This window comes from Papaver somniferum, chromosome 6 (assembly GCF_003573695.1).
Source record: "Papaver somniferum cultivar HN1 chromosome 6, ASM357369v1, whole genome shotgun sequence".
Classification (NCBI taxonomy): domain Eukaryota; kingdom Viridiplantae; phylum Streptophyta; class Magnoliopsida; order Ranunculales; family Papaveraceae; genus Papaver; species Papaver somniferum.
Window position 1 is genome coordinate 164,582,372 of NC_039363.1, and position 24,396 is coordinate 164,606,767.

At 36.5% G+C, this 24,396-nt stretch overlaps 3 protein-coding genes across 12 annotated transcripts; 2 read left to right on the forward strand and 1 right to left on the reverse strand.

The window, feature by feature from the left end:
* The first annotated feature begins 1,802 nt into the window (after window positions 1–1,802).
* On the forward strand, window positions 1,803–7,882 carry LOC113289989. 3 transcript variants are annotated; one of them, XM_026539448.1, is made up of 6 exons: window positions 1,803–2,290; window positions 3,204–3,716; window positions 3,891–4,034; window positions 5,185–5,425; window positions 6,201–6,701; window positions 7,175–7,882. In XM_026539448.1, the coding sequence occupies exons 2-6, from the start codon at window positions 3,216–3,218 to the stop codon at window positions 7,615–7,617; spliced, it is 1,830 nt and encodes a 609-aa protein (XP_026395233.1). In that variant the 5' UTR covers window positions 1,803–2,290; window positions 3,204–3,215; the 3' UTR covers window positions 7,618–7,882. The 3 variants fall into 3 exon arrangements, with proteins under 3 accessions (XP_026395233.1, XP_026395235.1, XP_026395234.1); XM_026539450.1 differs by having other exon boundaries at window positions 1,807–2,290; window positions 7,187–7,882; XM_026539449.1 differs by lacking the exon at window positions 1,803–2,290 and adding an exon at window positions 3,014–3,031.
* A 1,578-nt stretch (window positions 7,883–9,460) lies between these two features.
* Window positions 9,461–11,204, forward strand: LOC113289992. The gene is made up of 6 exons (XM_026539460.1): window positions 9,461–9,684; window positions 9,796–9,964; window positions 10,289–10,398; window positions 10,511–10,542; window positions 10,613–10,666; window positions 10,817–11,204. Exons 1-6 carry the CDS (start codon window positions 9,613–9,615, stop codon window positions 10,893–10,895), a joined length of 516 nt encoding a protein of 171 aa, XP_026395245.1. The 5' UTR covers window positions 9,461–9,612; the 3' UTR covers window positions 10,896–11,204.
* LOC113289991 (two-component response regulator ARR14-like) lies at window positions 11,194–19,746 on the reverse strand. 8 transcript variants are annotated; one of them, XM_026539456.1, is made up of 14 exons: window positions 19,619–19,746; window positions 19,314–19,486; window positions 18,759–18,926; window positions 17,456–17,974; window positions 16,100–17,303; window positions 15,478–15,607; window positions 14,553–15,239; window positions 13,642–14,453; window positions 13,394–13,546; window positions 12,956–13,300; window positions 12,750–12,826; window positions 11,976–12,606; window positions 11,654–11,835; window positions 11,194–11,490 (listed from the first exon to the last, which is right to left on the reverse strand). In XM_026539456.1, the coding sequence occupies exons 8-14, from the start codon at window positions 13,751–13,753 to the stop codon at window positions 11,476–11,478; spliced, it is 1,515 nt and encodes a 504-aa protein (XP_026395241.1). In that variant the 5' UTR covers window positions 13,754–14,453; window positions 14,553–15,239; window positions 15,478–15,607; window positions 16,100–17,303; window positions 17,456–17,974; window positions 18,759–18,926; window positions 19,314–19,486; window positions 19,619–19,746; the 3' UTR covers window positions 11,194–11,475. The 8 variants fall into 8 exon arrangements, with proteins under 8 accessions (XP_026395241.1, XP_026395236.1, XP_026395240.1 ...); XM_026539451.1 differs by having other exon boundaries at window positions 16,100–16,481; window positions 17,179–17,974; XM_026539455.1 differs by having other exon boundaries at window positions 14,553–14,596; window positions 14,945–15,239; window positions 16,100–17,974.
* Window positions 19,747–24,396: the final 4,650 nt, after the last annotated feature.

Here is a 24,396-nt window from a genome sequence, read left to right on the forward strand (position 1 = left end):
ATCCCCAACTTTTTTAAATGACTAAACCACCCCAAATCATTAGTGGTAATTAAGTTAATTAGTTTAATTAGATTAAAATCAGATTTAGGGATAAAATTTTGATAAAATAAAAATTGTGTTTTTGTGTTGTGGAGAGGAAGAAGTTGAGTTTTTGAGGGATTCCAGTAGAGGAATCATATTGCTCGAAATGAAGGAACCAATCCTCAAAATGAAGAACCCGAAGCTCAAAACAATCAGGTAAACTTCGTATACTCTTCAAATTATATGAATGACTCCCCAAGTGGTCGATTCATGTACACTATGCAACTACTCAGAGTGAGGGTCGTTAAGTCGAGAGGGTAATAAACGAACGACTCTAAGGAGTCGTCAATTACTTGACACAACCTTTGACGACTCAAACCTGCAACTTTTGCAGGTTATGAAAAATCGTCAACCAAGTGTGATATAATTGACGACTCCAGCTAGTTAGGTCATATAGAGTCGTTAACTTAATATGTTTAGAACCCAACGACTCTAAAAAATTTTACTCTCTGAAGATGTTACTCTTAGGGTCGTTAATTAGGCATTCCTATATACTAACGACCCTAGCGAGCCATTTCATAGATCAAGGGTCGGCAGGCAAAATTTATAAAACCAAACGACCCTTCAACATCGTTAACGACTTCAAAATTTTGACATGACAACCCTTCAACATAGTTAACGACTACAACCATTTGACATGACGACCCTTCCTATTTTTTGAACAGGGAACAAATTTTGTATCATATAGAGTCGTTAGTTTCATAAAGGGGTCGTCAAAAAAAGAATCGTTAATGCTTTAGAAATATATTGACGGCCCTATCACTATTTGGGACAGAGAGGTGGTTCTGCATAAGACAGAGTCGTTCGTATTTAAAAAGAGTCGTCGAGAAGAATCGTTAACGATTTAGAAATCCGTAGACGACACTATTCTAGGGCAGAAAACCAGGTTTAGGGTCGTTATCTACTACACCCTAATGGTTAACGATTTTTCATCAATTCAACATGCATATCAAAAATCGTTAAGCAATAAAAAACCGTGGTTAACGACCCTGGAACTGTAACTGCAATTTTGCAGTTGAAAACCTAATTTTTCAATCAACAAATCAAATTAAAACGCAAACCCAACTTAGATTAAGGGGTTTTAGTTCACTTACGACGATGAATCGGTGAGAATGTTTTTCCTCAGAAGTCGTTAATGGAATGGGAGACAGTGGGATAGAGGGAGCAGAGGAGAAGAAGAATGGGAGGAGAAGAAGTTATCAGAGAAAGGTAAAATAGTTATTTCACCATTATTTTGGAAGCCCCATACATTTTTTGGTGTGGGTATAAAATGTATCCTCGCCCCCAACTAGTTTCCATGGTCCCCATTCAGCGTTGTTTATTAGCTCAGTCAGTCAGTTGTGAAAACTGTCACAATGGATACGGCTCTTGGCAACAGGGGACGTATTAACCTTTTCCAAACCTCTCGATCAATTGAATTATTTCAGAAAGACCGACTCAAGGAAATGTTGAAGAAAATAAAAAATAGAAAAAGTGTGCAACTTTTGGGGAGCAAATATTAGTGGACCCCGTTATTCTTCCTTTTCTTTAATTTGTCCTTGTCGTAGTAGGGTAGGGGCCCCTTTGCTTTGCCCCTCCATTAAAAATCCTCTCCATCTCAAGCTACACAAAAATAACACAATAAGGTAAAAAATAAAAGAAAGAAAAAAGAAAAAATTACAAATGAGAAAAAGAAAAGATACGTGTATATTTATTACAAAGAGTTGTTGACAATTTTGATAGTAATAGAAATTTGAGGAGCAGTTCTTTTTTCCATTTTCTTTTTTTTCTTTTGGATATCCCTCTCCTCCTCCTCAATCAAGTCTTTGATTAGTGATTTCTCCAAAGAAATGTTTAAAATTAAATGTGGGGTTTTGTAGTAAAATTAAATTAGGTTGAAAAAAATAGGTTAGATTAGATTAGATGGATTTGTTCTACAACAACCACTCTTCTGCAATTGATGCAAGCTGTCAATTCTTGTTGTTGTTGTTGAAGAAGAGATTCCCGCTCCGATCTGACACATGGGGGGCAATTTTGGAATACTCCTCATCCTCCTCCTCCTTCATTTGCTACTGTTGATACTGCTATTAGTAATAGTAGTAGTAGGAGTGCTATTAGGGCATCACCATCATACTTATCAACAAGGTCTTCTTGTTACTCTACTTTCTTCTTCTTCTTCTTCTTCTTCTTCTTCTTCTTCAGTACTAGTGGTTTCCCCATTGTTCTTTAGGTGAGCTCCCTCTCTCTCTCTCTCTCTCATCAGTCATCAGTTTTACTTTTTTCCTTATCTTCTTCCCCCTTTTCAGTATGGGTTCTACTTGGTTTTCTTTTTTTTTTTTGCTGATCTACTTGGATTTTTCAATTTTGTGAATGTGTATTGCTACCTATTTGTAGTGTGTGATGCTTAATTTCATTTTTGAAGCTTGTTTTTGTCACTACTGCTGTTTTGGGGGTTTCAGTTTCTCTTCAGTAGAGTTTTGCTTTAAGGGTTTATGCTTGTTAAACTTTCTAGGTTTCAATTTTTTTTTGTTTCTTTTTACTGTTGTTGCTGCTGCTGATTTTGCCCTTTTATCATTTAATACACATAAGTAGAATATTGGGGTTAATGTATTCTGCAAGCATGAAGCGGGTTTTATGCTAAGTTGAGAAAAAAAAAAGTAAATAAAAAAGTGGTTACTTGTGGTTTGTAGCTATGATTGTTTATTTATTTATTCTACCCAATCATTCCTTCTCTGTGGTTGTTTGGTTTGGTTTGAGAAGGTATTGCTTGTTTGTGCATGTTTTATACTAGTCTTATTCTTATGCGTGATGATGATGACTTCCTTCTGGGCACATCTCATGATGAATAGTAATAAATCCTAAAACCTTTGGCTTCTTGCTCTTTTTGCACCATTTGAGCTCAAGTCATGTGATTGCATTTCTTCTGCAAGATAATCTTGACATGTTTAATCTCTTTCCGTAAATTCAGCAGGTTCAGACAGTGTTCCTAATCTGTTTTGGACATTCTTGTTTTTATTGCGAACTTCTAAGAATGAATAAAAGTGATGCATAGAAACTATATGAGTGTCAATCGTGTGGAATTATACTATTGATAGTTTGGGTATGCTAATTAATTTATTTTTGAAATTTTGACTTTCATTTAGGCCAACTGGATAATGGGGAAGAGCGGATCTTATGAACTAAGGGGGGCGCGACACTCGGGTTCTACACAATCAGAGGAATCGGCTCTAGACATGGAACGGAATTATTGTTGTCATCCAAACCTACCATCAGCAAGTCCACCACCACTTCAAGCCTTTGCATCAGCTGGTCAGCACTCTGAAAGCAATGCTGCCTACTTCTCATGGCCCACTTCCAGTCGATTGAATGGAGCTGCTGAAGATCGCGCAAACTATTTCGGGAATCTTCAGAAAGGGGTGCTGCCTGAAACACATGATCGCTTACCAACGGGGAAGCAAGCAACCAGTTTGCTCGAGCTGATGACAATAAGGGCATTTCATAGCCAGATCTTGCGACGTTATAGTCTCGGCACCGCAATTGGGTTTCGGATCCGCAAGGGTACGTTGACAGATATACCTGCTATTCTTGTTTTTGTTGCCCGGAAAGTTCATAGGCAGTGGCTCAACCACATCCAGTGTTTACCGGCTGCCCTTGAGGTAAGAGCAGTATGTACTGGTATTATTCTGCATCTCATTATGTATGATGGCGAGCATGTGTTTACTCGTTCTTCCCTCTTATCATTTGTATCTTTCAATTCGTTGTGAATTAGAGATAAGGAGGATTTGCATATATTTTCCGGAAGTTGGAAATGATTTGAAGTCAATGTGCAGGGGCCAGGAGGCGTATGGTGTGATGTAGACGTTGTTGAGTTCTCATACTTTGGTGCTCCTGCACAAACCCCCAAAGAACAACTGTACACTGAGCTTGTTGATGGCTTACGAGGAAGCGATCTCTGTATTGGTTCAGGTTCCCAGGTAATCCTTGCTTAATCCTCAAATGCTTCATACTATCTGTCCCACTTTCTTGACACACAAATATTCACAGGGTTCACTGATTGAGGGACGCATTCTATTTTTAACCAGCTTTATAGAGGAAATTGGCATCTAGTGAACTATGTGTTGAACTGGTTATCTTTTCTGTCAAATCTGTTACCTTACTGTTCATCGGGATGTTTGCTTTTGCTGTAAGGTTTTACCCTCCGTGTACTACTAGTCCTGTAGGTCCTAGAGCGTAGCCTATAGGTATGAGTTTGTCACTATGAAGGAGCCATGTTAGCGGTTATGGTATTGTATATCTGTTTCCATTCCATCTTATTTTTCCTTTGTTATATTTTAATTTAATTGGTTATCATTTTAGTGATCTTGATACTACCCCCTGCCACCTTTACCCATCAGAAGATTATTTTCACCCCTGTGCTCCTTGAGCTCTTCCATGAGTAAGAAATCTCCTAAAAATGAAACGGATCCTATTTTGGCTATTACCTTCCCCAAACATTATTGGTTTTTTGCATATAGACGTATTTTGAAATATTTCCAAATGATCAAAATCCTGAAGGAAATTCAGTTTCCTCAGAGTTAAGCTAAAATCCCCTGGTCAGGTAATCTCCATCCCAAGCTGCTTTATTGTCTCCTGTATCATCAGTGTTTTTGCACATTCCAAGTTGTTGAAAATACGTTTATCTGATTGCGACTCACTATGTAACTATGTAAGTAGATAACATGTTGCATGAATGAAATATCTGGTAACTTGTCAGTTGGCTAATTGTCTAACATAGCATCATTTGAAGTCTAATCTTGATAGGCTGATTGGCTATCTGTGGATGTTAATATGTTCTCCTTTTTTGAAGTATACTTTTCTCCTATGTATACTTCCACAATCTAGGTATGCTATTACAGACTGGGACTAGTTGGGAGGCTGTAAAATGTTTAGCATGTCACCTATTTATCAAACGATTTTCCCATAAGCAGTTTATTTATATTTTATGATATAAGTACACAATTACTGAAGCAACATTAGGAACAAGTTAAATAGGATTTGACTGTTAATTTTCGGAGAATTTTAGTTACTTTCTTGTTTACTGTTTTGGACTGTATATATCTTTTAAATTTATTGTTGATGCTCTAGGTTGCAAGTCAAGAGACATATGGAACATTAGGTGCGATAGTAAGGAGCCGTACAGGCAACCATCAAGTTGGATTCTTGACAAATAGGCATGTAGCGGTTGATCTTGACTACCCAAATCAAAAGATGTTTCATCCATTGCCTCCCAGCCTTGGACCTGGGGTGTATCTGGGAGCAGTGGAGAGGGCTACATCTTTCATTACAGATGATCTTTGGTATGGCACCTTTGCTGGAACAAACCCAGGTAAGTTTTTTGACTTGTTGTGAAACCCTTCATAGCATTGTATGCTTAACATATAAAACCATGGCAATTTATACAACTGGCGTATGTTGATTGAGAAATTCTTGGTTTCAACAATATTTCTTCTGGGCTGAAGCCGGGCCATCTTTTTGTTTCTTACTGATACAAGTGATACACCTAATTGATGAAGAGCGCAGTGTAGGTTGATACCACACCTTGGAGTTCTTGTTGTTTAGAATTTTAACCGAAGGCTGATTCTAAGTGCTTGCCTCAGTATTTTTAATCATGCTCCTGTGGTCTGGGCTTGTTGTGACCATCCACCAAGGACAACTTTTTAAAACTAGAAAATCTGAACTTAAATTAAAACTTTGATACGTATTTGATAATTAAAGCTTGTCTGATGGGAATCATGGGACCAATAAAATTTGATTGTTGCAAACGAAGTAAGGAAGTTGTTAGGGCTCAACAAAGCAAACCTATAGTCCATTGGTAGGATGAAAGATTGTACTCAGAGGTATCATAATATTTGTGACGGTATATCTGAGTTTTTTTATATAGTTATGGAAGTTTGGACTAATTTTTGAGGTTATAATGCCTAAATTAGGGCTCACATGGCAACATTCTTTCTCAGTTCTAACCCTGGTTTATGTTTACTTGGTCTACTCAGCGTTATTTCTGTGGAAAGATGAATAAATTCGTAGAGTTTTAGTGAAAAGATTGTAATTTACTAATGATTGTTTCTTAAGCTGACCCACGGATTTATTCGTTGCTATTGCAGAGACCTTTGTTCGAGCTGATGGGGCCTTCATTCCTTTTGCTGATGATTTAGAAATCTCCAATGTGACAACAATTGTGAAGGGTGTAGGCGAGATTGGGGATGTTAAAATTATAGACTTGCAATCTCCAATCAACAGCCTCATTGGGAAGCAAGTGGTGAAGGTTGGAAGAAGCTCCGGCTTGACTACTGGGACAATAACCGCCTATGCACTTGAGTACAATGACGAGAAGGGGATCTGCTTCTTCACTGACTTTCTTGTTGTGGGTGAGAACCAACAAACCTTCGATCTTGAAGGAGATAGTGGTAGTCTCATCCTTTTAACAGCCCAGAAAGATGAGAAGCCAAGGCCCATTGGGATCATATGGGGTGGAACAGCAAATCGTGGGCGGTTGAAGCTGAAAGTTGGCCAACCTCCTGAGAATTGGACAAGTGGAGTTGATCTTGGTCGTCTGCTTGATCTCCTTGAACTCGATCTGATAACAACCAGTGAAGGACTTCAAGGTTTGTGCTCTTAAAACAAGTGTTTTTCTTTTTCTGGGACTGAATCTACTCTGACTTGACTTTTGAGGGTTTTCTGGAGAGGTGTGACCCAATTCTGCATGATTGTTAGACTTCACTGTGTGGCCACCCAGAATTATTTAATGACCGATAATTTTAATGTTATCCCTCTCTTTAGATCCCCGCTCAACATAAATCAGATCATTCTGAAGCTTATTAACCCCATCAGAAGTTGGTGGAATTTCATTAAAACTGATGGTTCATCAGAATGATCATGTTAAAGAACTTCGACCACATTTTGATGGGGTTAAAGGTTTCAAGCCATCTAGTTTGGTTTTTCCTATATGTAGAGGAATTATGCAAAAAGCGATAAATAATTACAACTGGATATCTATATATATGCCCCAAAAGATTGTAGGAGAGTTAACGGGACCCTGCTTCTACTATAGAGCCTGATTATTTGTTTACTTCTCGAGGTTTGAATACAGAAGCAGTGCAAGAGCAAAGAACTGCATTAGCAGCAATTGCAGATTCCATGGCTGGAGAGTCTGCTCTTGCAGAAGGAACATTACCTAAGGGTAAAAAGAAAGATTTATTTGAGCATTTGGGTTTCAATATTGAACAAATTCCCAGGGAAGATGGAACCTGTTTAGGGGTGAATTTGCATAATGAGTTCCGTATAGAAGATGTGGTCGACACTGCGCCAGCCAATATAGAAGAACACCAGTTCATTCCCAACTTCATTGATATGTCCCCTATGCACCAAAAAGAGACTCAAGACAACACCCCCGAATCGAATAATCTGTCAGCACTGAGGAACGGCTCCGACGAAGACCTCTGTTTTGCATTGCAGTTGGGGGATCGTGAACCCAAGAGAAGGCGTTCAAATTCTTCAATCAGTATTGAAGAACCGAAATAATATAAAGTGCTCACAGTTGCAGGAAATTTGAACCTTTTCATTTTGCTATATAAAGCCATCTTTTTTACTTAATTTTGTGGAATGATCAATGAGTTTAAATGAGCTTCTCTTACCAAGGGCTGAGTGCCTTAGAGAGTATAAATTCTGAATGTAAGTAGCCAGACTTTATTAATAGATCAGAGAGGGGGTGGACAGTGTTGGCACCAGGACAGAATTTTCCTAGTTCATTATTCCAGCTAAATCAGTTTATCTTTTTCCTTCTTTAGTAATCATTTTTTGTTCCTATAAAACTGTGTGCCTGTGTGTAGACTTGTAGGTCATACTTAACAGTGACTTGCAGAAAATGGTGCGTGGGCTGATCCCTTCTGAGGCTGGGTAAATCTTGAAAAAATTGTGATTTGTGAAGAGGAGACCTCTCAGGGCACAATTTCTAGTGCTGCGATTTTCCAGGTAAACTTCCATTTTGCTGGTGGTCTTCTAATATTCAACTATCTGCCTACCTGCAATAGGAGAAAAGGTCATGGAAAGAGTCGCCATGATAAATAAAGTGGGGAAACTTCTGATCCACTTAAACAGTAGTTGTGACCATTCATCACTTTCTCTGGTTGTGCTTGATAATCCAGAAATTGTATTTATTTTTCTTATCTGATGTAGAGCAGAGAGCTTCGTCTAGCTTCGAGAACATTTAGGGTTGTACAGTTAGCTACATTGTGTTGGCTGACAGATTTTGAGTCTGCCCAGGTGTCGGCCATGCTTATTGACTCAAAACCTTTATCATTGAGTTGTGGACCTAGTGTTTTTTCTGGTGTTTATATGATTCAAGTTTGGTTGGTATTCACAGTGATAGCTATTTACTTAACTATGAATGGTGGTACAATGATGATTTAAAGTTACAGATTTTGGCTTTGTCTCCAAAATAAAGTTTCATGTGTAATATAAAGAAATGCTGCCAAGATAGTTGTACTGGTATTTGGCCATTGTACGTGAGAGCAGTCTTAACTCTTACACCATGTTTTCTTCGAGGAATTGAGTTCTTGGTAATCCAATTTCGGGGGAATATGGCCAAGTCCTTCACCAAACAACACAAATAAAACTATGTAATTAAAATGTTTGATTCCTAGGCTAATTTTTTGGATTTGAATTTAATTCCTTGTAATTCAATTCTAGCTAACAATTGGATTACCCTGTTCCAACCAAACGATGTGTTAAAATAATTCGTGCAATCTAATAAAGATAGTCAACGCTGTCAGCAGTCTCCAGGTTGATCATTTGCAGGTGCCGGGAGGCGTGGTTATACCATCACCATTTTTACTAGGTCTTTATGCACATTTTCCTCTAAACCACAACTGAAATTAACCACAACATCATCCAAAATCTCTTCATCACCAGAAGTCGGAAGCAAAAAACTGATTTTCCTGCTTTTAAAAGTCGTTTTGAAAAATTATTGCCAAATTGACTTTTGATTTTTCGACTTCTAGAAGTCAAAAAGTAGCTTCTGACTGTACATCTGAACGCCTTAACTTTTTTGTTTCTAGAAGTCATTCTGAATTGTGCATTGACATGGATATAAATTTGCTTTTGACTTCTAGTTCTTTGGAAGTAGAAGTCAGAAGCAATACTATTTTGCTTCACAAAAAATTGACTTTTCTGTTACTAGAAATCTTTCTGTTAAAATGATTGATTTTTAACACCCTTTCTGACTTGCATCCAGAAGTAAAAAAAGTAACTTCACCATGCAGAAGTGAAGGATTAACACAAGAAATGGCACGTGCAGTCTGTTTCCTTACAACGTTGGGTGCAAATAGTAATACTTTTGTTTTGTCTGATAAGAGAGACTTCGGACGAGACCTCAGTAGTCAGTACACACCAGTTTCAGTGTTGCCAACCATACCAAAAAACCCGATTTCCATGTCTTCTTAATTTCATTGTTGTAACTTAACTTATACAAGTCGTTGCAAAACCAGCTATCGTCTGGCTGAGACAACAAATCCGAAGATGCCACTGTTATCAATCATGAGTAATGCCTGCTGCAAGAATCCATCTCCAGTATTCCTATCATCGACAAAGGTAAGTACAAATGATTCCATCTCTCTCGTGTATAGATTTATCTTTGCATTCTGGTGTGAGCAGTGCTCGGATAAATAAGTACTTAATTGGCATTCCGTAAAATTTCAAAAGGGCTACAACGTCAAGGATCGCGAAAATCTACGAGGACATCCTGCAGAAACGCGAAATGTAGAGTGCAAAACTAAATCATCATTTAAAGTTCATCAAGCTGCCAAGAGTTTTGTCATTTCTCCATTAGTGGCTGCACTTGTAGCCTTATCTCCCCTCTGCCATCCCCCATGTAAGACACCTAACCTCCACCTGACATGCACCACACAGTTCTTATCTTATTCTTCAGTAGGTTTTACCAAAAACTTTAAACTCAAAAAATAATTTTGACACCATTGGAATATCAAGATGCTTACTCGAACTTATATAGCATCAAGTTTTTAGGCTGTGGAAATGGACTATAATGTCTTTGTTTAAGATAAAATCTGAAATCGAATTTGCTGGCTGTGGTTTTGGTACATTCTGACCAATGTTCTTGCCCTCAAATGCTCAAACCACAGAAAATAATTGTCAATACTCTCCAAGGTTTGCTTAATAATTTCTAGTTACAATGCAGTATCACGCAGGTCAGAGGTTGTTATCACAAAGGACAGTCATAGAGGGGCAGACCTATTTAACAAGGCTTGTATTGGATGCCATTATGCAGGTGGAAACATAATTCAGCCTGTGAGTATTTTGCATCTCCACTCAAACCTATTACAAATATCCTATCACAAGTTACAGACATCACTTTTTATGTCCAGCAATGTAATCTAACTTACTCATGTTAATCATTCAGGGTGCGACACTCTTTCTAAAAGATCTGCAGAGGTATATATAGAAACATACTTCCCCATCTTTATGGTGATGGTTGTTGCTAAGTTTTTTTTACCTTTGGTAGGAACGGAGTCAATTCAGAAGAGGAAATATATCGCGTCACATATTACGAATGCCTGTGAGTAACTTAACCAGCTAATCTACGCCTTTTTTTTTTTAATGTTTTTGAACAAGTTGTGTAAGATTGTATTTTTACCTTGAATGATGTCTAGTTTTTACCCATGAACAAAAGTAAAGCTAGATTTAATTTGTTTTCGGTCTTTTGCAGGGCTTCGGAGAGAAATGCACACCACGGGGACAATGCACATTTGGGGCACGGCTTCAAGATGAAGAGATTAAGGTGCTAGCCAACTTTGTCAGGCAGGAAGCTATTCAAGGTTGGCCTAAAGTTGAAAATTCAGCTGGAGATTAACCTTCTATGTAGATTTCATCAACTAATATGTAGCTCCACTACTTTGAGAGACTGTTGGAATGAGTAAGATAGTCACTGGGGTTGACTGCACTGTATGCACAGAGAATCTTTGCACAGGGTAGATCTTATACTCCCTAAACCAGGTACTGGCGGTTATGCTCTCTTCTCAAAAACTGAACTCATTTTCTTTATGTAACCTTGATTGATAAGCAATAATTAAACTAGAAATACTGTAGTTGCAATATCTAAAATTTTATTAACAAAAATTAGGTTTGAAATGTTTAAACATTTCTATCAAGTAAGTCTAAATACAATTGGTATTTCTGAATTACCTCAAACATCAAGAGAAGATATGAGAAATAAGTCAAACATTAACGTAGCTTTTCCTAGCCCATTTGAACACAACAAGCGATATCGAATTGTGGGAATGACAGGTTTATTATGTACCTTAACAAAACTTAATCTTACTCTGAGAAAGCTTTGTAGCTGCTGAATTTTTGGAAATCCACACTGCATTATTGCTGTTGATACTGCAATCCCAAACTTAAATCTTTTAGAATAAGTTTTGTTGTTATCAATAATGCAACGGATCTTTAGGTTTGAACAGATACCGTTGGACCCACTTAGAATAGACAAAATTAATTTTATACTTCAACACGATAGAGTCATATATAAAGGGAATAGATATCTCACCGGTCTAATTGCTGCACTAAGATCATCATCTGCCGAGCTATAACTACCAAGGTGATCACTATCTGTCTCGAGAAAGGCTAAAGGATTTTCCAGCGAAGGTATCTGGTCAACACTTTGAGATTCCATCACGTTGGTACTTGGTATGGTCGGAGCAATCATATTCCTCATTCCATCATCATAGCCTAAAAAAAAACCCGATAACCAATGCAACTCAATTACATCATGGACACCGTCAAAATTAAGAAATGTCGCCGCCCTTGTAGGCTAGTAGCTACAACAAATGCAAATGGATACAAGTGTTAAGTATCGATGAATGACTTGCCTGAAAGAGTAGAGTGAGTCATGTTGAATGTATAATCACTCTGAAAAACTGTGTTCAAATTACTAGAGCTTGCATGGTCGAGCATGGGATAATAGGTGAGATCATCAAAAAGGTTGTTATTAGCTAGCACATTCGATGCTTCCCCAAACTGAAAATTACTTGTTCCCGAATGTATATTTGCATTGTAATCTGGAAACTTGGATGAACTCACCATATGAGGATCAAATAATTTAGAACTTGAAGAAAAGGTTTGAGCATTTAATCCACTCGCATATGTTTGGTTATGTAAATTGTGCATTGTTGAGTCGGAAACTTGTATCTTTTGAGGGTTTTGATTTATTGTGCCAAGAGTGGAGGAATACTGGGAAGTATATGGTTGGGTGGAAGGAAGAAAGTGTGGATGTGGATTTACAGACGAACGGTTCGAGGCATTAGGAGTGACACCATAATGACTTAATTGACTTGTTCCCCGATGATATGATTGAGAACTAGAGAGGTAATTCCTTCCATTTTGAAATTGGAGATTAAGAAGAGATGGAAAGGTAGAATTCCGCAGACGTCCACTCATTCCATTGAATGTGGTGATGCTATTGGGTTTTTTGCTCTGTTTCTCCAATATCTTCCTATATTTCTACAAATGGAAAGACCATAAGGTAAGAATGACCGAACATCAGTGGAACTAGAAATTAATATCGACACCCTTCGAATGTATAGAATGTCGTCTAAGAAATAGCTGTGAATGTACATATATACACGTTGTAAGATATAACTCACCTGAAGATGACTGGCAACTTTCTCACGAGTGAGTCCTTGGACATTCATTTCTACGAGAATTTTTGACGGAACAGCTTCTGTTCAACAACAAAACCAGAATGTATCAGAGACAATGAAAATAAGATTAAGGGTTGAGCTACGAGTATAATCAATTGGTTGAAAAAACTAGCTATGACATATAAGAGTTGAGCTACGAGTATACTTACTATCTCCTAGCTTATAAAACGCTTCAACAAACTTTGCATGTAACTCGGGGTCTGCCCAAGAAATTCTTGTTTTCTTCTGATTCGGTAATAGTTCATCAGAAGAATGGCTACTATCTTCATCCTCGTTATTTTTTGTTTGATTATTGTTTTTCCTCCTTAAATTTCTTTCGGTTCCTTTTTTTTCAGTATCGGGAGCACTCAAAGTAGATTTATTTTTCTTAAGTCTAACCACATGTTGCCATATATTTTGAATCTCTTTCAGTGACGGTGGCTTCACAAGATAATCACATGCACCATGCTCTATACCTTTCATCACCGTTTCGTAGTCGCCACTCGTAGACATCACTACACATAATAACTTGTCATATAACGCAACTGGTAATCAATACAAATGCAAGTAATAATTATGAAAAGAATTTGCGGAAATTTTGTACTTACTAATCACTGGTATGTCCATTTCAAGACCGATAGTTTTCAACAGCTCAAAACCGTTCATTTCATCCATTTGTACATCTGTTATAACGATATCGAAGTTTTTCTTGTTCTTTCTTAATAAACCAAAAGCAGCATTTGCAGACAGCGTTGCAGTTACTGTAAAAGTCAACACAGTAATGTAGGACCATTTTTTTAATAACAAAAGAAAACAAACCCTAAATTAAAAAACATATACCAGTAATGAAGCAAACCTTCATAACGACATTTTTTGAGTAAAGACTCAAGAAGTTTTAAGCAAAGGGAGCTATCATCAACCGCCAAAACACGTAGCCCTTCAGGGAACTTGTCATTCATAAACTCCATTAGTATCTAAACCCTAAAAAGTCTATGTTTAAAGACAGATATACAACTAAATACTTTGAAGTATTACCATTGATGAAGTTTTAATAATAAATCTAGCGATTTTAAAAATTTTGTGCTTTAGAAGAGGAAGAAGAGGTCACATAAAGATTAGTGAGAAAGAAATTCTGTACAAAATCCTAAAACCTCTTTATTTTTTCTCTTTCTAAAATAAATAAGGCAAGAAAAAACATTTCCTTCCATGAGTTTTTGAAAATTATTCTCTGCCGGAATAAAAAGAAACAACTTATGCATGTCAAAATCTTCCAGTTTAAGTCACTTAGGTCCTTAATTTCATACTGTGCAATCAATGCAATTAATTACCTTGGCTTTTCATAGTTTTGAGCAAACTGTAGTGGGAACACTTCGGGAGTATTATTGCTGCTGTGCTGTTACTGGTAGCTTTTTAAGTATGTGTTAGTTATCATACTTTCGTTGTACTAATTATATCATTTCAGTAAGCCCACAACCCACAAGCACTTGTCTTGCAGTCTCATCTTCACTCTTCAGGGGACTTGTCAGAGAAAATTGTTAAGTAGAGTGTCTTCTCTATGCTTCCTATGTACAAGAAGGAGATGGAGAATGAATGTATATATTGACTGCTTCAAATCCACTTACAGACTTCATCATTCTCGCTTTCTCTCACTGGAAAGCAAAGACTGATCTGCAACCAGGGAAAAGTAGCATGTAGAGATCTTCCTTCATAGGTCCCCTTTTCATTAGAAAATCAAGCTGCTTTAACAAATTGAAATTCTCCACTCACCTTGAAAGAAATCCTTCCGGAGTATAAATATTTCAGAGGAGGCACTGCAAACAATAGACTTGGTAAAAGTTATTCATCGGTAAGAGTAGTCCATTTCAGATTTCTCACAAGAAAAAGAAGAAGAAGATGAGGAAGAAGAAGGAAAATAACCAATCCATTTCAATAACTCTGATGCACAACATGAGAACCAAAATATTTAATCCTCGTAAATGGTGGGGCTAACTGGTATAACAGTAATGTAAATGATCCGTTGAAGGTTGTGTACAACAAGCACAGCTAGGTTGATGGATACATAATCGAGAACTGTATAATATGACACAAAGTTATCTACAAGTCGCGGTTCTCAAACCCAAAGACCCATGGAGAAGGTTCCACAAGCTTTTGAGAGGTACCTGTCTTCTTGTTGTCCACGATAGAACAGCTCAAACTCTCTACAATGCTGACTCTCAATAAAGCCCGCTGGAGAAAAGGAAAAAGACAAAGTAACTGTAGAAATCACAAGAAGATGCGATAGGTGGTGAAAAATAAAATTCCCCCAATTCAACTTATATTGCCTACAGAAACAAAAATAAAACTAGAGGTTGCTGCCGAATATGACACCATCAAGTAATAATTATGTATCCGCCACGTATAACCCACAGCATGAAACTTGATATCTTTAACTCCACCAGATATGGCTGAAATGACCTGCGAGGGAAAGCCTCTTCAAGTCAGATTGCCTTGATACACTGCATAATGAGACATTTTTTATTCTAGGGTACTATCTAATAGCTAAAGAAAGACTATATAGGATGAGGTCGTAGAGTTCATTCGGATAATATGATGATTCATAGGTAACCAGGGGGGAGTAAAGGGTAAACCACAGCAATCTTGCCGTAACGTGGCAAGGATACTTGTGCAAATTTATATGGCTCTATTTAAATACCATAAAGAACAGATTGGCCCAGATTCTGCTGTCGAGTCTCTTCTTGAAAAGGTGCATTTCACCAAGAGCAGTTAAAACTTTGCAACATTATCCAGTATTGTCACCATAGCAACTTTTAATGTACTTCAGACTGCAAGAACAAGGATAATTATGGCCATAGTCAAGGAGAAATCCTGCTAGGGTATAGGATTATAAACCAAATTAAAGAACATTAAACCAAATCAAATACCCAAGCAGCGAATTGAACCAAATTAAACAAAACGGGCAAAAATGCTAAATATCTACTATCTTGCAAAGATTGCGTTAAATGGATGGACATGATCAAAAGGAGCATCAACCTGATAAGGGCCTGTCATAAGCATCCAACAAATTCACAGGTAACCAGGCCCTAACCAATTTTTAAGTAAGTGACTCTGTGGAGATCAAACCAAAAAAACTCAGTGGAAACAGTAACCACTGAGACAATATTCTGAATCCACGTAGCAGAATTATAATACAGTTATAATTTGGAACTGATTAACGATCGTCAAGGTCAAGGAATAAACCAAAAGCTTCATATTATCGAATATAATATCGCAGCCGCGCAAAGAATAAAATCTTGCAGCTAGAAACAGTGTCACACCTGGCAGAGCATCAGTGATATCCGGGTATTTAAAAACATAGCTAGAGAGAACATTCTTGGTAATAAGCATCGTACTGCGTGATGTGACGCAATATGCCAAACCAGACAATAAAGCTTGGTTCTGATATTTGACTAGCTTGACGCCGCGAGTCTGTTTATATCTAGATCATTCTTGGTAGACTGTGGTATTGGAGAAACCGTTTACTCACATTGGGGAGGGACCCGCCACCCCAAGATTAGCATGGGGTGGCATTTTGGGGGGAGGGTCCCACTCCAATGTGAGTAGACGGTTTTGAACTCTACCAAGAAATTTTTATCTCTATCATTGTCATTGGTGTCATCTTCCACGTCAACTCCCTCGCTGCTAGGAGTCTTCATTGACCTACACAAGAACAACCAAACTACTCTAGATCAAGAAAATTAATATTATGGAGCTTATAATACCCATTTTACAGTACTACCAAATCTTCAACCGGTATGCATAGCTTTTGAAGATGTTGGAGACTTTATGTTCAAGGCATGTGTAGTTAACGCACGAGAAGAGTACAGTGCAGTGAATTGCCTCTAACTTTTCTTAGACTGCCTCGCATTACATGAATCAAATTGTGAACTTTTCTTATAATCAGTATCAAAAGATGCAGGGTCATAGTTCACAAGCAGCCCAACTACTCCAGTGGGAATTCTCGGGAAAGGTGCATTAGTTAACAAGAGGACCAGCACAAGTATGCCAGAGGTCAGTATACAGTTCATGAGAGAATGAGATTCTTCGTACTAACAGGTTAAACATAAACCATAATGAATCAGAGCTTTATATTCTACCCAAGTGCCTCTACTGAATTAGTAGATATGGATCAATAACTCTCAGAAAAGGGTGCAAAAATAAGTTTTCACATAGAAAAGGGTGAAAAAAGAATCTTGCAGAATTCTTTTTAACAATATGCAAGCCATAATCCTCTAGAACAATTACACCACAGTAACTCAATCAATTTCATGTTCTTCAGTACTTGTAAATTTGCCAGTGTTTTGAAGAAGTCAAATAAACAGAACGAAGTCAATAAATCGGAACAACGCAAACTAACCTGCATCAACCTCAGACCAAACTTGGGAATTGGAAACACCATCAAGGGAAGGCAAACACTATATGAGTCTTACGAGATTTCAATTTATCCAAAATTTTATCCTGCTGGTCTTGAGAGAGAGTGAGCTATTGAAAAAACAATAGATTGAGAACTGTTTCTGTAATTTATTTTGCAACATCCAATCCCTGATAAATGCTTGAGTAACAACAAATTAAAAAGCTACTTTTCTATCACATTCAGGTATACTAATGTCTACTTGACAACTCTCTGTACATACCTCTGAGTTCACTGGTGGTTCATACAGAGCTTTGTTTCTTCCCTGACAACCGCACAGCAAATTTAATAACGTTGTAAATATACAAAACATAAACAAAGTGCAAACACTAGTGAAGCTCCGAAATAACACTTCAAAAAGTACAAACTTAGACACTGTTTGGTTTGAGTTTCAAAAACTGTTTTCAAGCATTTTCAGAAATAGCATTTTTTCTTTCTTTGTTTTAAAAAACGTGTTTGGTATACATTGTTTTCAAAATCAATAACTTCTGGTTAAAATCATTAAGATATGGAACATATAAAGGATAACGAGTAAGAAAAAGGTTTATTCACATCAAAAACACTTTTACAAGGTGGCACTGGTTATATGTGCTTACAGGATAGTCGAAAATCCAGTAAGAAAGAAAATGATTGGTAACAACCAGGTGTAAAGGAAAAGCCTATTCACAATTTCACATCAGCTTCAAACTGAAGTTGCCCAATCCTTAGCAAATGTTGGACTTTTTGCAAGTGTCCGAACAACCTGGAAGAGTTGCGTACAAGATATCAACAAAAAATGCAACGACAAAACGAGTAAGAGTCGAGCCATTTATGAAAAACTGTACCCATAGAACATCTAGACATCAAGCAGTTCATCTCAAGAGATTTCTATACATTTATCAAAGATATTTGTTATCAAATCCATAAATGTTGATAAGAATGACTAAGTTGTGATGCAGTTTTCTTATGCAGACGAAACTACCTTATGGAGTTATGGGTGAGAAATAAACCCAGATAGGAGGGGGGAAACAGTATAGGTTCACAAACCAGATCTAAGCTATATGCGCCAATAACCATGACTATGTTCTTAGAGGTAAAATTCAGTCCAAATAAGATCTGGCTAGAACATCCTATTACCAATCCACATCACAGATTCACAAGTTGCCTATACTAGCACTGAAACCAAACACCCGTGAAAATAAGGCCAAGTTCTGGAATTTACTTCCACACTCTAAGCGGAAAAGTAAAACCAAGATGAATTGACTATCGTGTACACAACAAAGGTCTCAACTTTCTATAAAATCACGCTACATTTGTTTGCACTCTTCCATCTCAGCATCTCTCTTTCACAACCATTCTTTATATCACTACCTAGAAAGTATAAAATGCGAAGACATCCCAAACTGGAGACTGTCTTTACAGTAACGAATATTTTTGACATGTTTAACAAAAGGCTAACGGATATTCAACTGCAATAAGTTAAGCGGATAAAATAAGCATGCAACTACCGGCCAACTATATATAGAAACTTGATGAGAAAGGCCTACCTCACACCTCCAATATCGAAGCATCCACTTGATATTATTTGATCACTATGAGGCCATGCTACCATTCTAATATAGATCCGGGAAATATATGAACTAATCTTGGACCTGATTAACATCGAAAATATGAAGGACCTTCTCAAAACCTCCAGCAAAACGAAGATGTGAATCCTGTAGCAGCAGCATGTACATCAATCACAACCAAAGGGAAAACAAATAAATCAACTATTATCCATTAATAAAAGTCATTTATAAGAACAAGTTCAGAATTGTAGGAAGACACACACCAAAGAATAACAATGTGCAACTGGAACTAACTATCTATTAGTATATTACAAGTAATTGAATATTTTACGACAATGAAGATGGATGGAATATGGAACAACTGAGGCTAACGGGGTTAAACTAGCATTGCGAAAAGATGTACAAGCACAGTACATAAAAGTTGCAGGCAGTAGATTCAGCGTTAGATAAAATTTTTAATTCATTTATAATTATCAATTTCTAATTACTTATCTACATTTTTTAACTAGCATTTCAACAACTTTCCATAAACACCTGATTGGAGCATTCAATGTAACCCCTACTACCCAGATCTCTTAACTGACTAAACAATCTATCTCCAGCCAAACAAAGAAACGTAAAACAATCCTTCTGCCACATGAGAGGTTTTGCAGTACTTAGCCATAAACCCCATTTGATTCTTCTGCCGAAAATTCTTGTTTTCCGCACTAAATAAAAAAAAAATCCACAAAAACAAAGAAAAATTTCACACCTGTTCAGAATTGATACCCCAGATGAGAGAGAAAGAGAGATTGAAAGAAAGTGTCATTAGATTATGGAAGAGAGATTGGAGATATCACCTTGTTGCAGAGAAAGAACCCTTTTCGAGAGAAAAAGATAAAAACATCCGAAAACGATACCACGTTCATTTTTTTTATTTTCCGAAATGAAAAAAAATAGATGAATTCTCCCCGCCAAATGCGTTTTCTACTGTTTTCTCTTTTTAGTGTTTTTTAAGAAACACCCATACAGTCACGACGCGATACGGCATCGATATAAGGATCCGTGATTTCCCAAGATATTAGGATAGGGCACATATACACATAATGATGAAAAATCGGATAAATAAATGTTGATCAAATGTTTATGATGTAATTTTGATATGCATTTAATTAAATGTTTGAAGAAAGAAAAGGCTTTGAAGAGTCCCTAAATTTTATTTATTAACTATTTAGCTCATATTGAGTTTTGAAGTATTATATAAAGGAATTGGTAGATAAACACATTTTCTTGTTTGATTATGATACATTGCATATTGACACAATAAATGTGCAATGTGATTTACGTTTTCTGAGGTTACATAAAACCAAATAACATGGAGGACATTAACAGAAAAAAAAATAGATTAATTCTGAAAACTCCCCGGCAAATGCGTTTTCTATTGTTTTCTCTTTTTAGTGTTTTCTGAGAAGCATCGATACTGTCACGACACGAAACGGCACGGATATAAGGATCCGTAATTTCCCAAAATATTAGGATACATGCACATATACACGTAATGACGAAAAATGGACAAGTGAATGCAAAACAAATGTTTATGATGTAATTTTGATATGTATTAAAAAAATGTTTGAAGAAAGAAGGGGCTTTGAAGAGTCCTTAGATTTTATTTATTAACTATTTAACTCATATTGAGTTTTGAAGGATTATATAAGTGAGTTGGTAGATAGACACATCTTCTTGTTTGATCATGATACATTGCATATTGACACAATAAATGTGCAATATGATTTACGTTTACATAAAACCAAATAACATGGAGGACACTAACAGAAAAAAAAAGATGAATTCCCGCCAAATGCGTTTTCTACTGTTTTCTCTTTTTAGTGTTTCCTGAGAAGCACCGATACAGTCACAACACGATACGGCACGGATATAAGGATCCGTAATTTCCCAAGATATTAGGATACGGGCATATATACACATAATGACGAAAAATCGGACAAGTGAATGTTAGTCAAATGTTTATGATGTAATTTTGATATATATTAAAAAAAAAATGTTTGAAGAAAGAATGGGCTTTGATGAAGAGTCCCTAGATTTTATTTATTAACTATTTAACTCATATTGAGTTTTGAAGGATTATATAAAGGAGTTGGTAGATAGACACATCTTCTTGTTTGATCATGATACATTGCATATTGACACAATAAATGTGTAATATGATTTACTTTTACATAAAAACATGGAGGACACTAACAGAAAAAAAAAAAAGATGAATTCCCGCCGAATGCGTTTTCTACTGTTTTCTACTGTTTTCTCTTTTTAGTGTTTCCTGAGAAGCACCGATACAGTCACAACACGATACGGCACGAATATAAGGATCCGTAATTTCCCAAGATATTAGGATACGGGCACATATACACATAATGACGAAAAATCGGACAAGTGAATGTTAGTCAAATGTTTATGATGTAATTTTGATATGTATTAAAAAAATGTTTGAAAAAAGAAGGGGCTTTGATGACGAGTCCCTAGATTTTATTTATTAACTATTTAACTCATATTGAGTTTTGAAGGATTATACAAAGGAGTTGGTAGATAGACACATCTTCTTGTTTGACCATGATACACTCCATATTGACATGTGTATGAGGTGCATCAAGTTTTTAGCAGAAAGGGGAACCGATCCTATGGACATGTGCAACACGTTTCTAGGCAAAGGGGAATCGATCCTATGGACATGCGCAGCAAGTACAAGTTAGATACCATATATTTGTGGGGTACCGATCCTAGTACCTAGTCAACCGAATTTTGGAAAGCTAGTGTGACTATGCACAAAACTAACATGGAGGTAGAACCGCAACTTTTTTTGGTAGAACCGTGAAACCCATGATTTATGATTGAGTATTCTTGATCAATCATGTAGTTCTTGAAAGTCGGATGAACCAATTCTAAACTTTTTTGGAAGTGTGGCAAATCGGTTTCAAGATTGTAAGTATGAAAGAGGACTTACAAAGTAAGGATGTCAACATACTTTGAACATGTGCAGTAACGCTTATCTTTAATTGTTCAAAGTTATTCCTTAATAGCTAAAGGAATAAAATCCCGGATCGAATAAAATAAATTGAGAATCTTTTATTTAAGGTTTTTAATTTTATTTTTGGAAAATGAAAATTAGTAATGTGCATTTACTAGTTGGAGATTTTCGGTCATTATTTTGGACAAAGCATTTCCAGGAATTATGGAAACCGAATCTGGAATATATTGCATATCTTGAGAATATTTTCGGTTTTGGAAATTCCTTGGTGTCCAAACTTCCTTGGTCTATAAATATGAAAGTTTGCATTTCAAGCAAACTAATTCTCGTACATCAAACTAATCATCGTACATCAAGAACTATCTCAGTTGTGTTGCTACTGGTGAAGCCGCCTATTCAGAGAGGAGAGTAACCTAATTAGGCGAAATCTCTTACGGCCGATCAGTTTAAAGTCTTCTTTGGGATTGAGAAGATCTATTAGTACCGTTGGTGGGAAACTAGATAATTACGGTTTATCTTTTATTTTCGATTGATTTGATTGAGCAACGGTGGTTGAACTTTGATTGCACCTAGTTTGTTTATACTTGAGAATATTCTCTTCTGATATAAGATTCACTCAAACTAGATCGAAGTTTCGACGGGTATTTTTAGACTGTTTGTAGATCTAAAGACGTCTTGTGATAATTCATTGTTAACAGACTCCGTTCTGTGCGTGATTAATCACAAGAGATTCAAGTTGATTGTGCAGGTATTTATTTAAGATCTAAGAAGATTTGAATACAAAGAAGACTTTGAAGATTTCTGATTTGAGATTCATAATCTTTGGTGTGCGCAATACTTGTTTCGGTATAAGAGGATCCAACTATAATCATTTTATCCTTGTGGTAGATTAGATTGATTAGTTGTGTAGATCGGCATCAATATTATTCTTTGTGATTAAAAGTATTGATTGTAAAATCTTAAGAATTACTTCAATAGTTGATAATAAGATAGATCTAAGAACCTGACGAAGGAGTTTATTGAGATAAACAGAAGAGACTTTGTCGAACTCATATCACTTGGTTGAAAAGAGTTGATACCAAACAGATTTGTTGTTCCTTTACTGTTTGGAATACGAACCAAAGGAATTGTTCCAAGTACGTGACTTATTACAGGTTGGAGGCGTGGGAATACAAATGAAACTAGGTGAACTATAGGTTTAGTTGCTTGTTCTCAACTATACGATGTTGGTTTGATTTTGTATAGCGGCTTAATCCTGAGAGTATTCAATTCTGGACAAGGTCCCGGGGTTGTTCTGTATTTGCGGTTCCCTCGTTAACAAAATCTTGATGTGTCATTTACTTTTATTTTCCAATATTATAATTGTTATTATTATAATTTAAAGTAAATTACACAAACGTTAATTCCTATTTACTTGATAAGCAATCCTATTGTGTTTGGTTAAGTCTGAATCTTTTATAAAGTAAACATACTTTGTTGTCGTATTGTCTTGATCTCGTATCCATAGATGATCACACGGAGTGTGAACCGATTTGTTGTATTGTCTCGACTCAGTCCATAGACAATCGCTTTCGGAGAAAGGACTTAAAGGTGGAAAAGTTTTAGATTGAGGTATATTTGGGTACCCTCGTCTTTTCAATTGGTATCAGAGCAGGCAAACATGAAAAGATCTAACAATCTGTGTTTGATGCGATCCAACCTATAATACATGAGTCAAAAGAAAGTTAAGCGAGAGTGAAAACTTAAGAAGGACTCAGTTAACGTATCGCAAAACTTTGGAAGTTTTGATTTTAATAAATGCTTAGAAGGGACATTCTCATCGAGTTTTACGAGCTCAGTTGAAAATACTTCTGAATATTCTCAAGATGAGATTAAGTTAAGTCATGTACTGATGATCAAGGACCTCGAGTCTGGAAATTCTTCTGTAGGAGATGAAAAGGTTGATCATGTGAGTGTAAAAACTTCCGAGCTATAAGAGTTAAAATAATCTTTTGACTCTTGTGTAACTGAACTCACTCTCGGCTAAAAAGATAAGGAAAACTTCTAGAAGAATTAGGTTGTTTGCAAGATGAAAATGAACAACTTGTTCATGATCTTTCCTCCTTGACAGCGGAATTAGATTCTCTCAAGAATACATCTTCCTTGGAGATTCAATCCTTGGAAGAGAAACTTGCTGAATATAAAGCAAGAATTAATTCTCAACAAAAGAGTTTTGAAGAGAAGCAAGGTACATATCTCGCACGAGAAAAATGCCTTGAGGCTGAGCTAGCTGTTGCCCTTGATAAAATCAAGACGTTGGAAGAAGAAAATTTGTACTTGAAAAAGTTCAATGATAACACAAACAATTTAACCTCAATGTTAGGACCAAGTAGAAATCATCGTGATACATGAGGATTGGGCTGTAAGGGAATAGATACTTCAAATATTAGCAAAGAGGTAAAATTCGTTAAAGCTACAAATTCTTCTACACCATAGGCTTCCACTGATGTAAAAGATGCTTGTATTTCTTGTAAAGAAGTAAAACCAGTCAAGCCTAAGAATTGTGTACAACCAGCAGCAATCAAAGAGAGCACTTATGCTAATGTCAAGAAATCAACA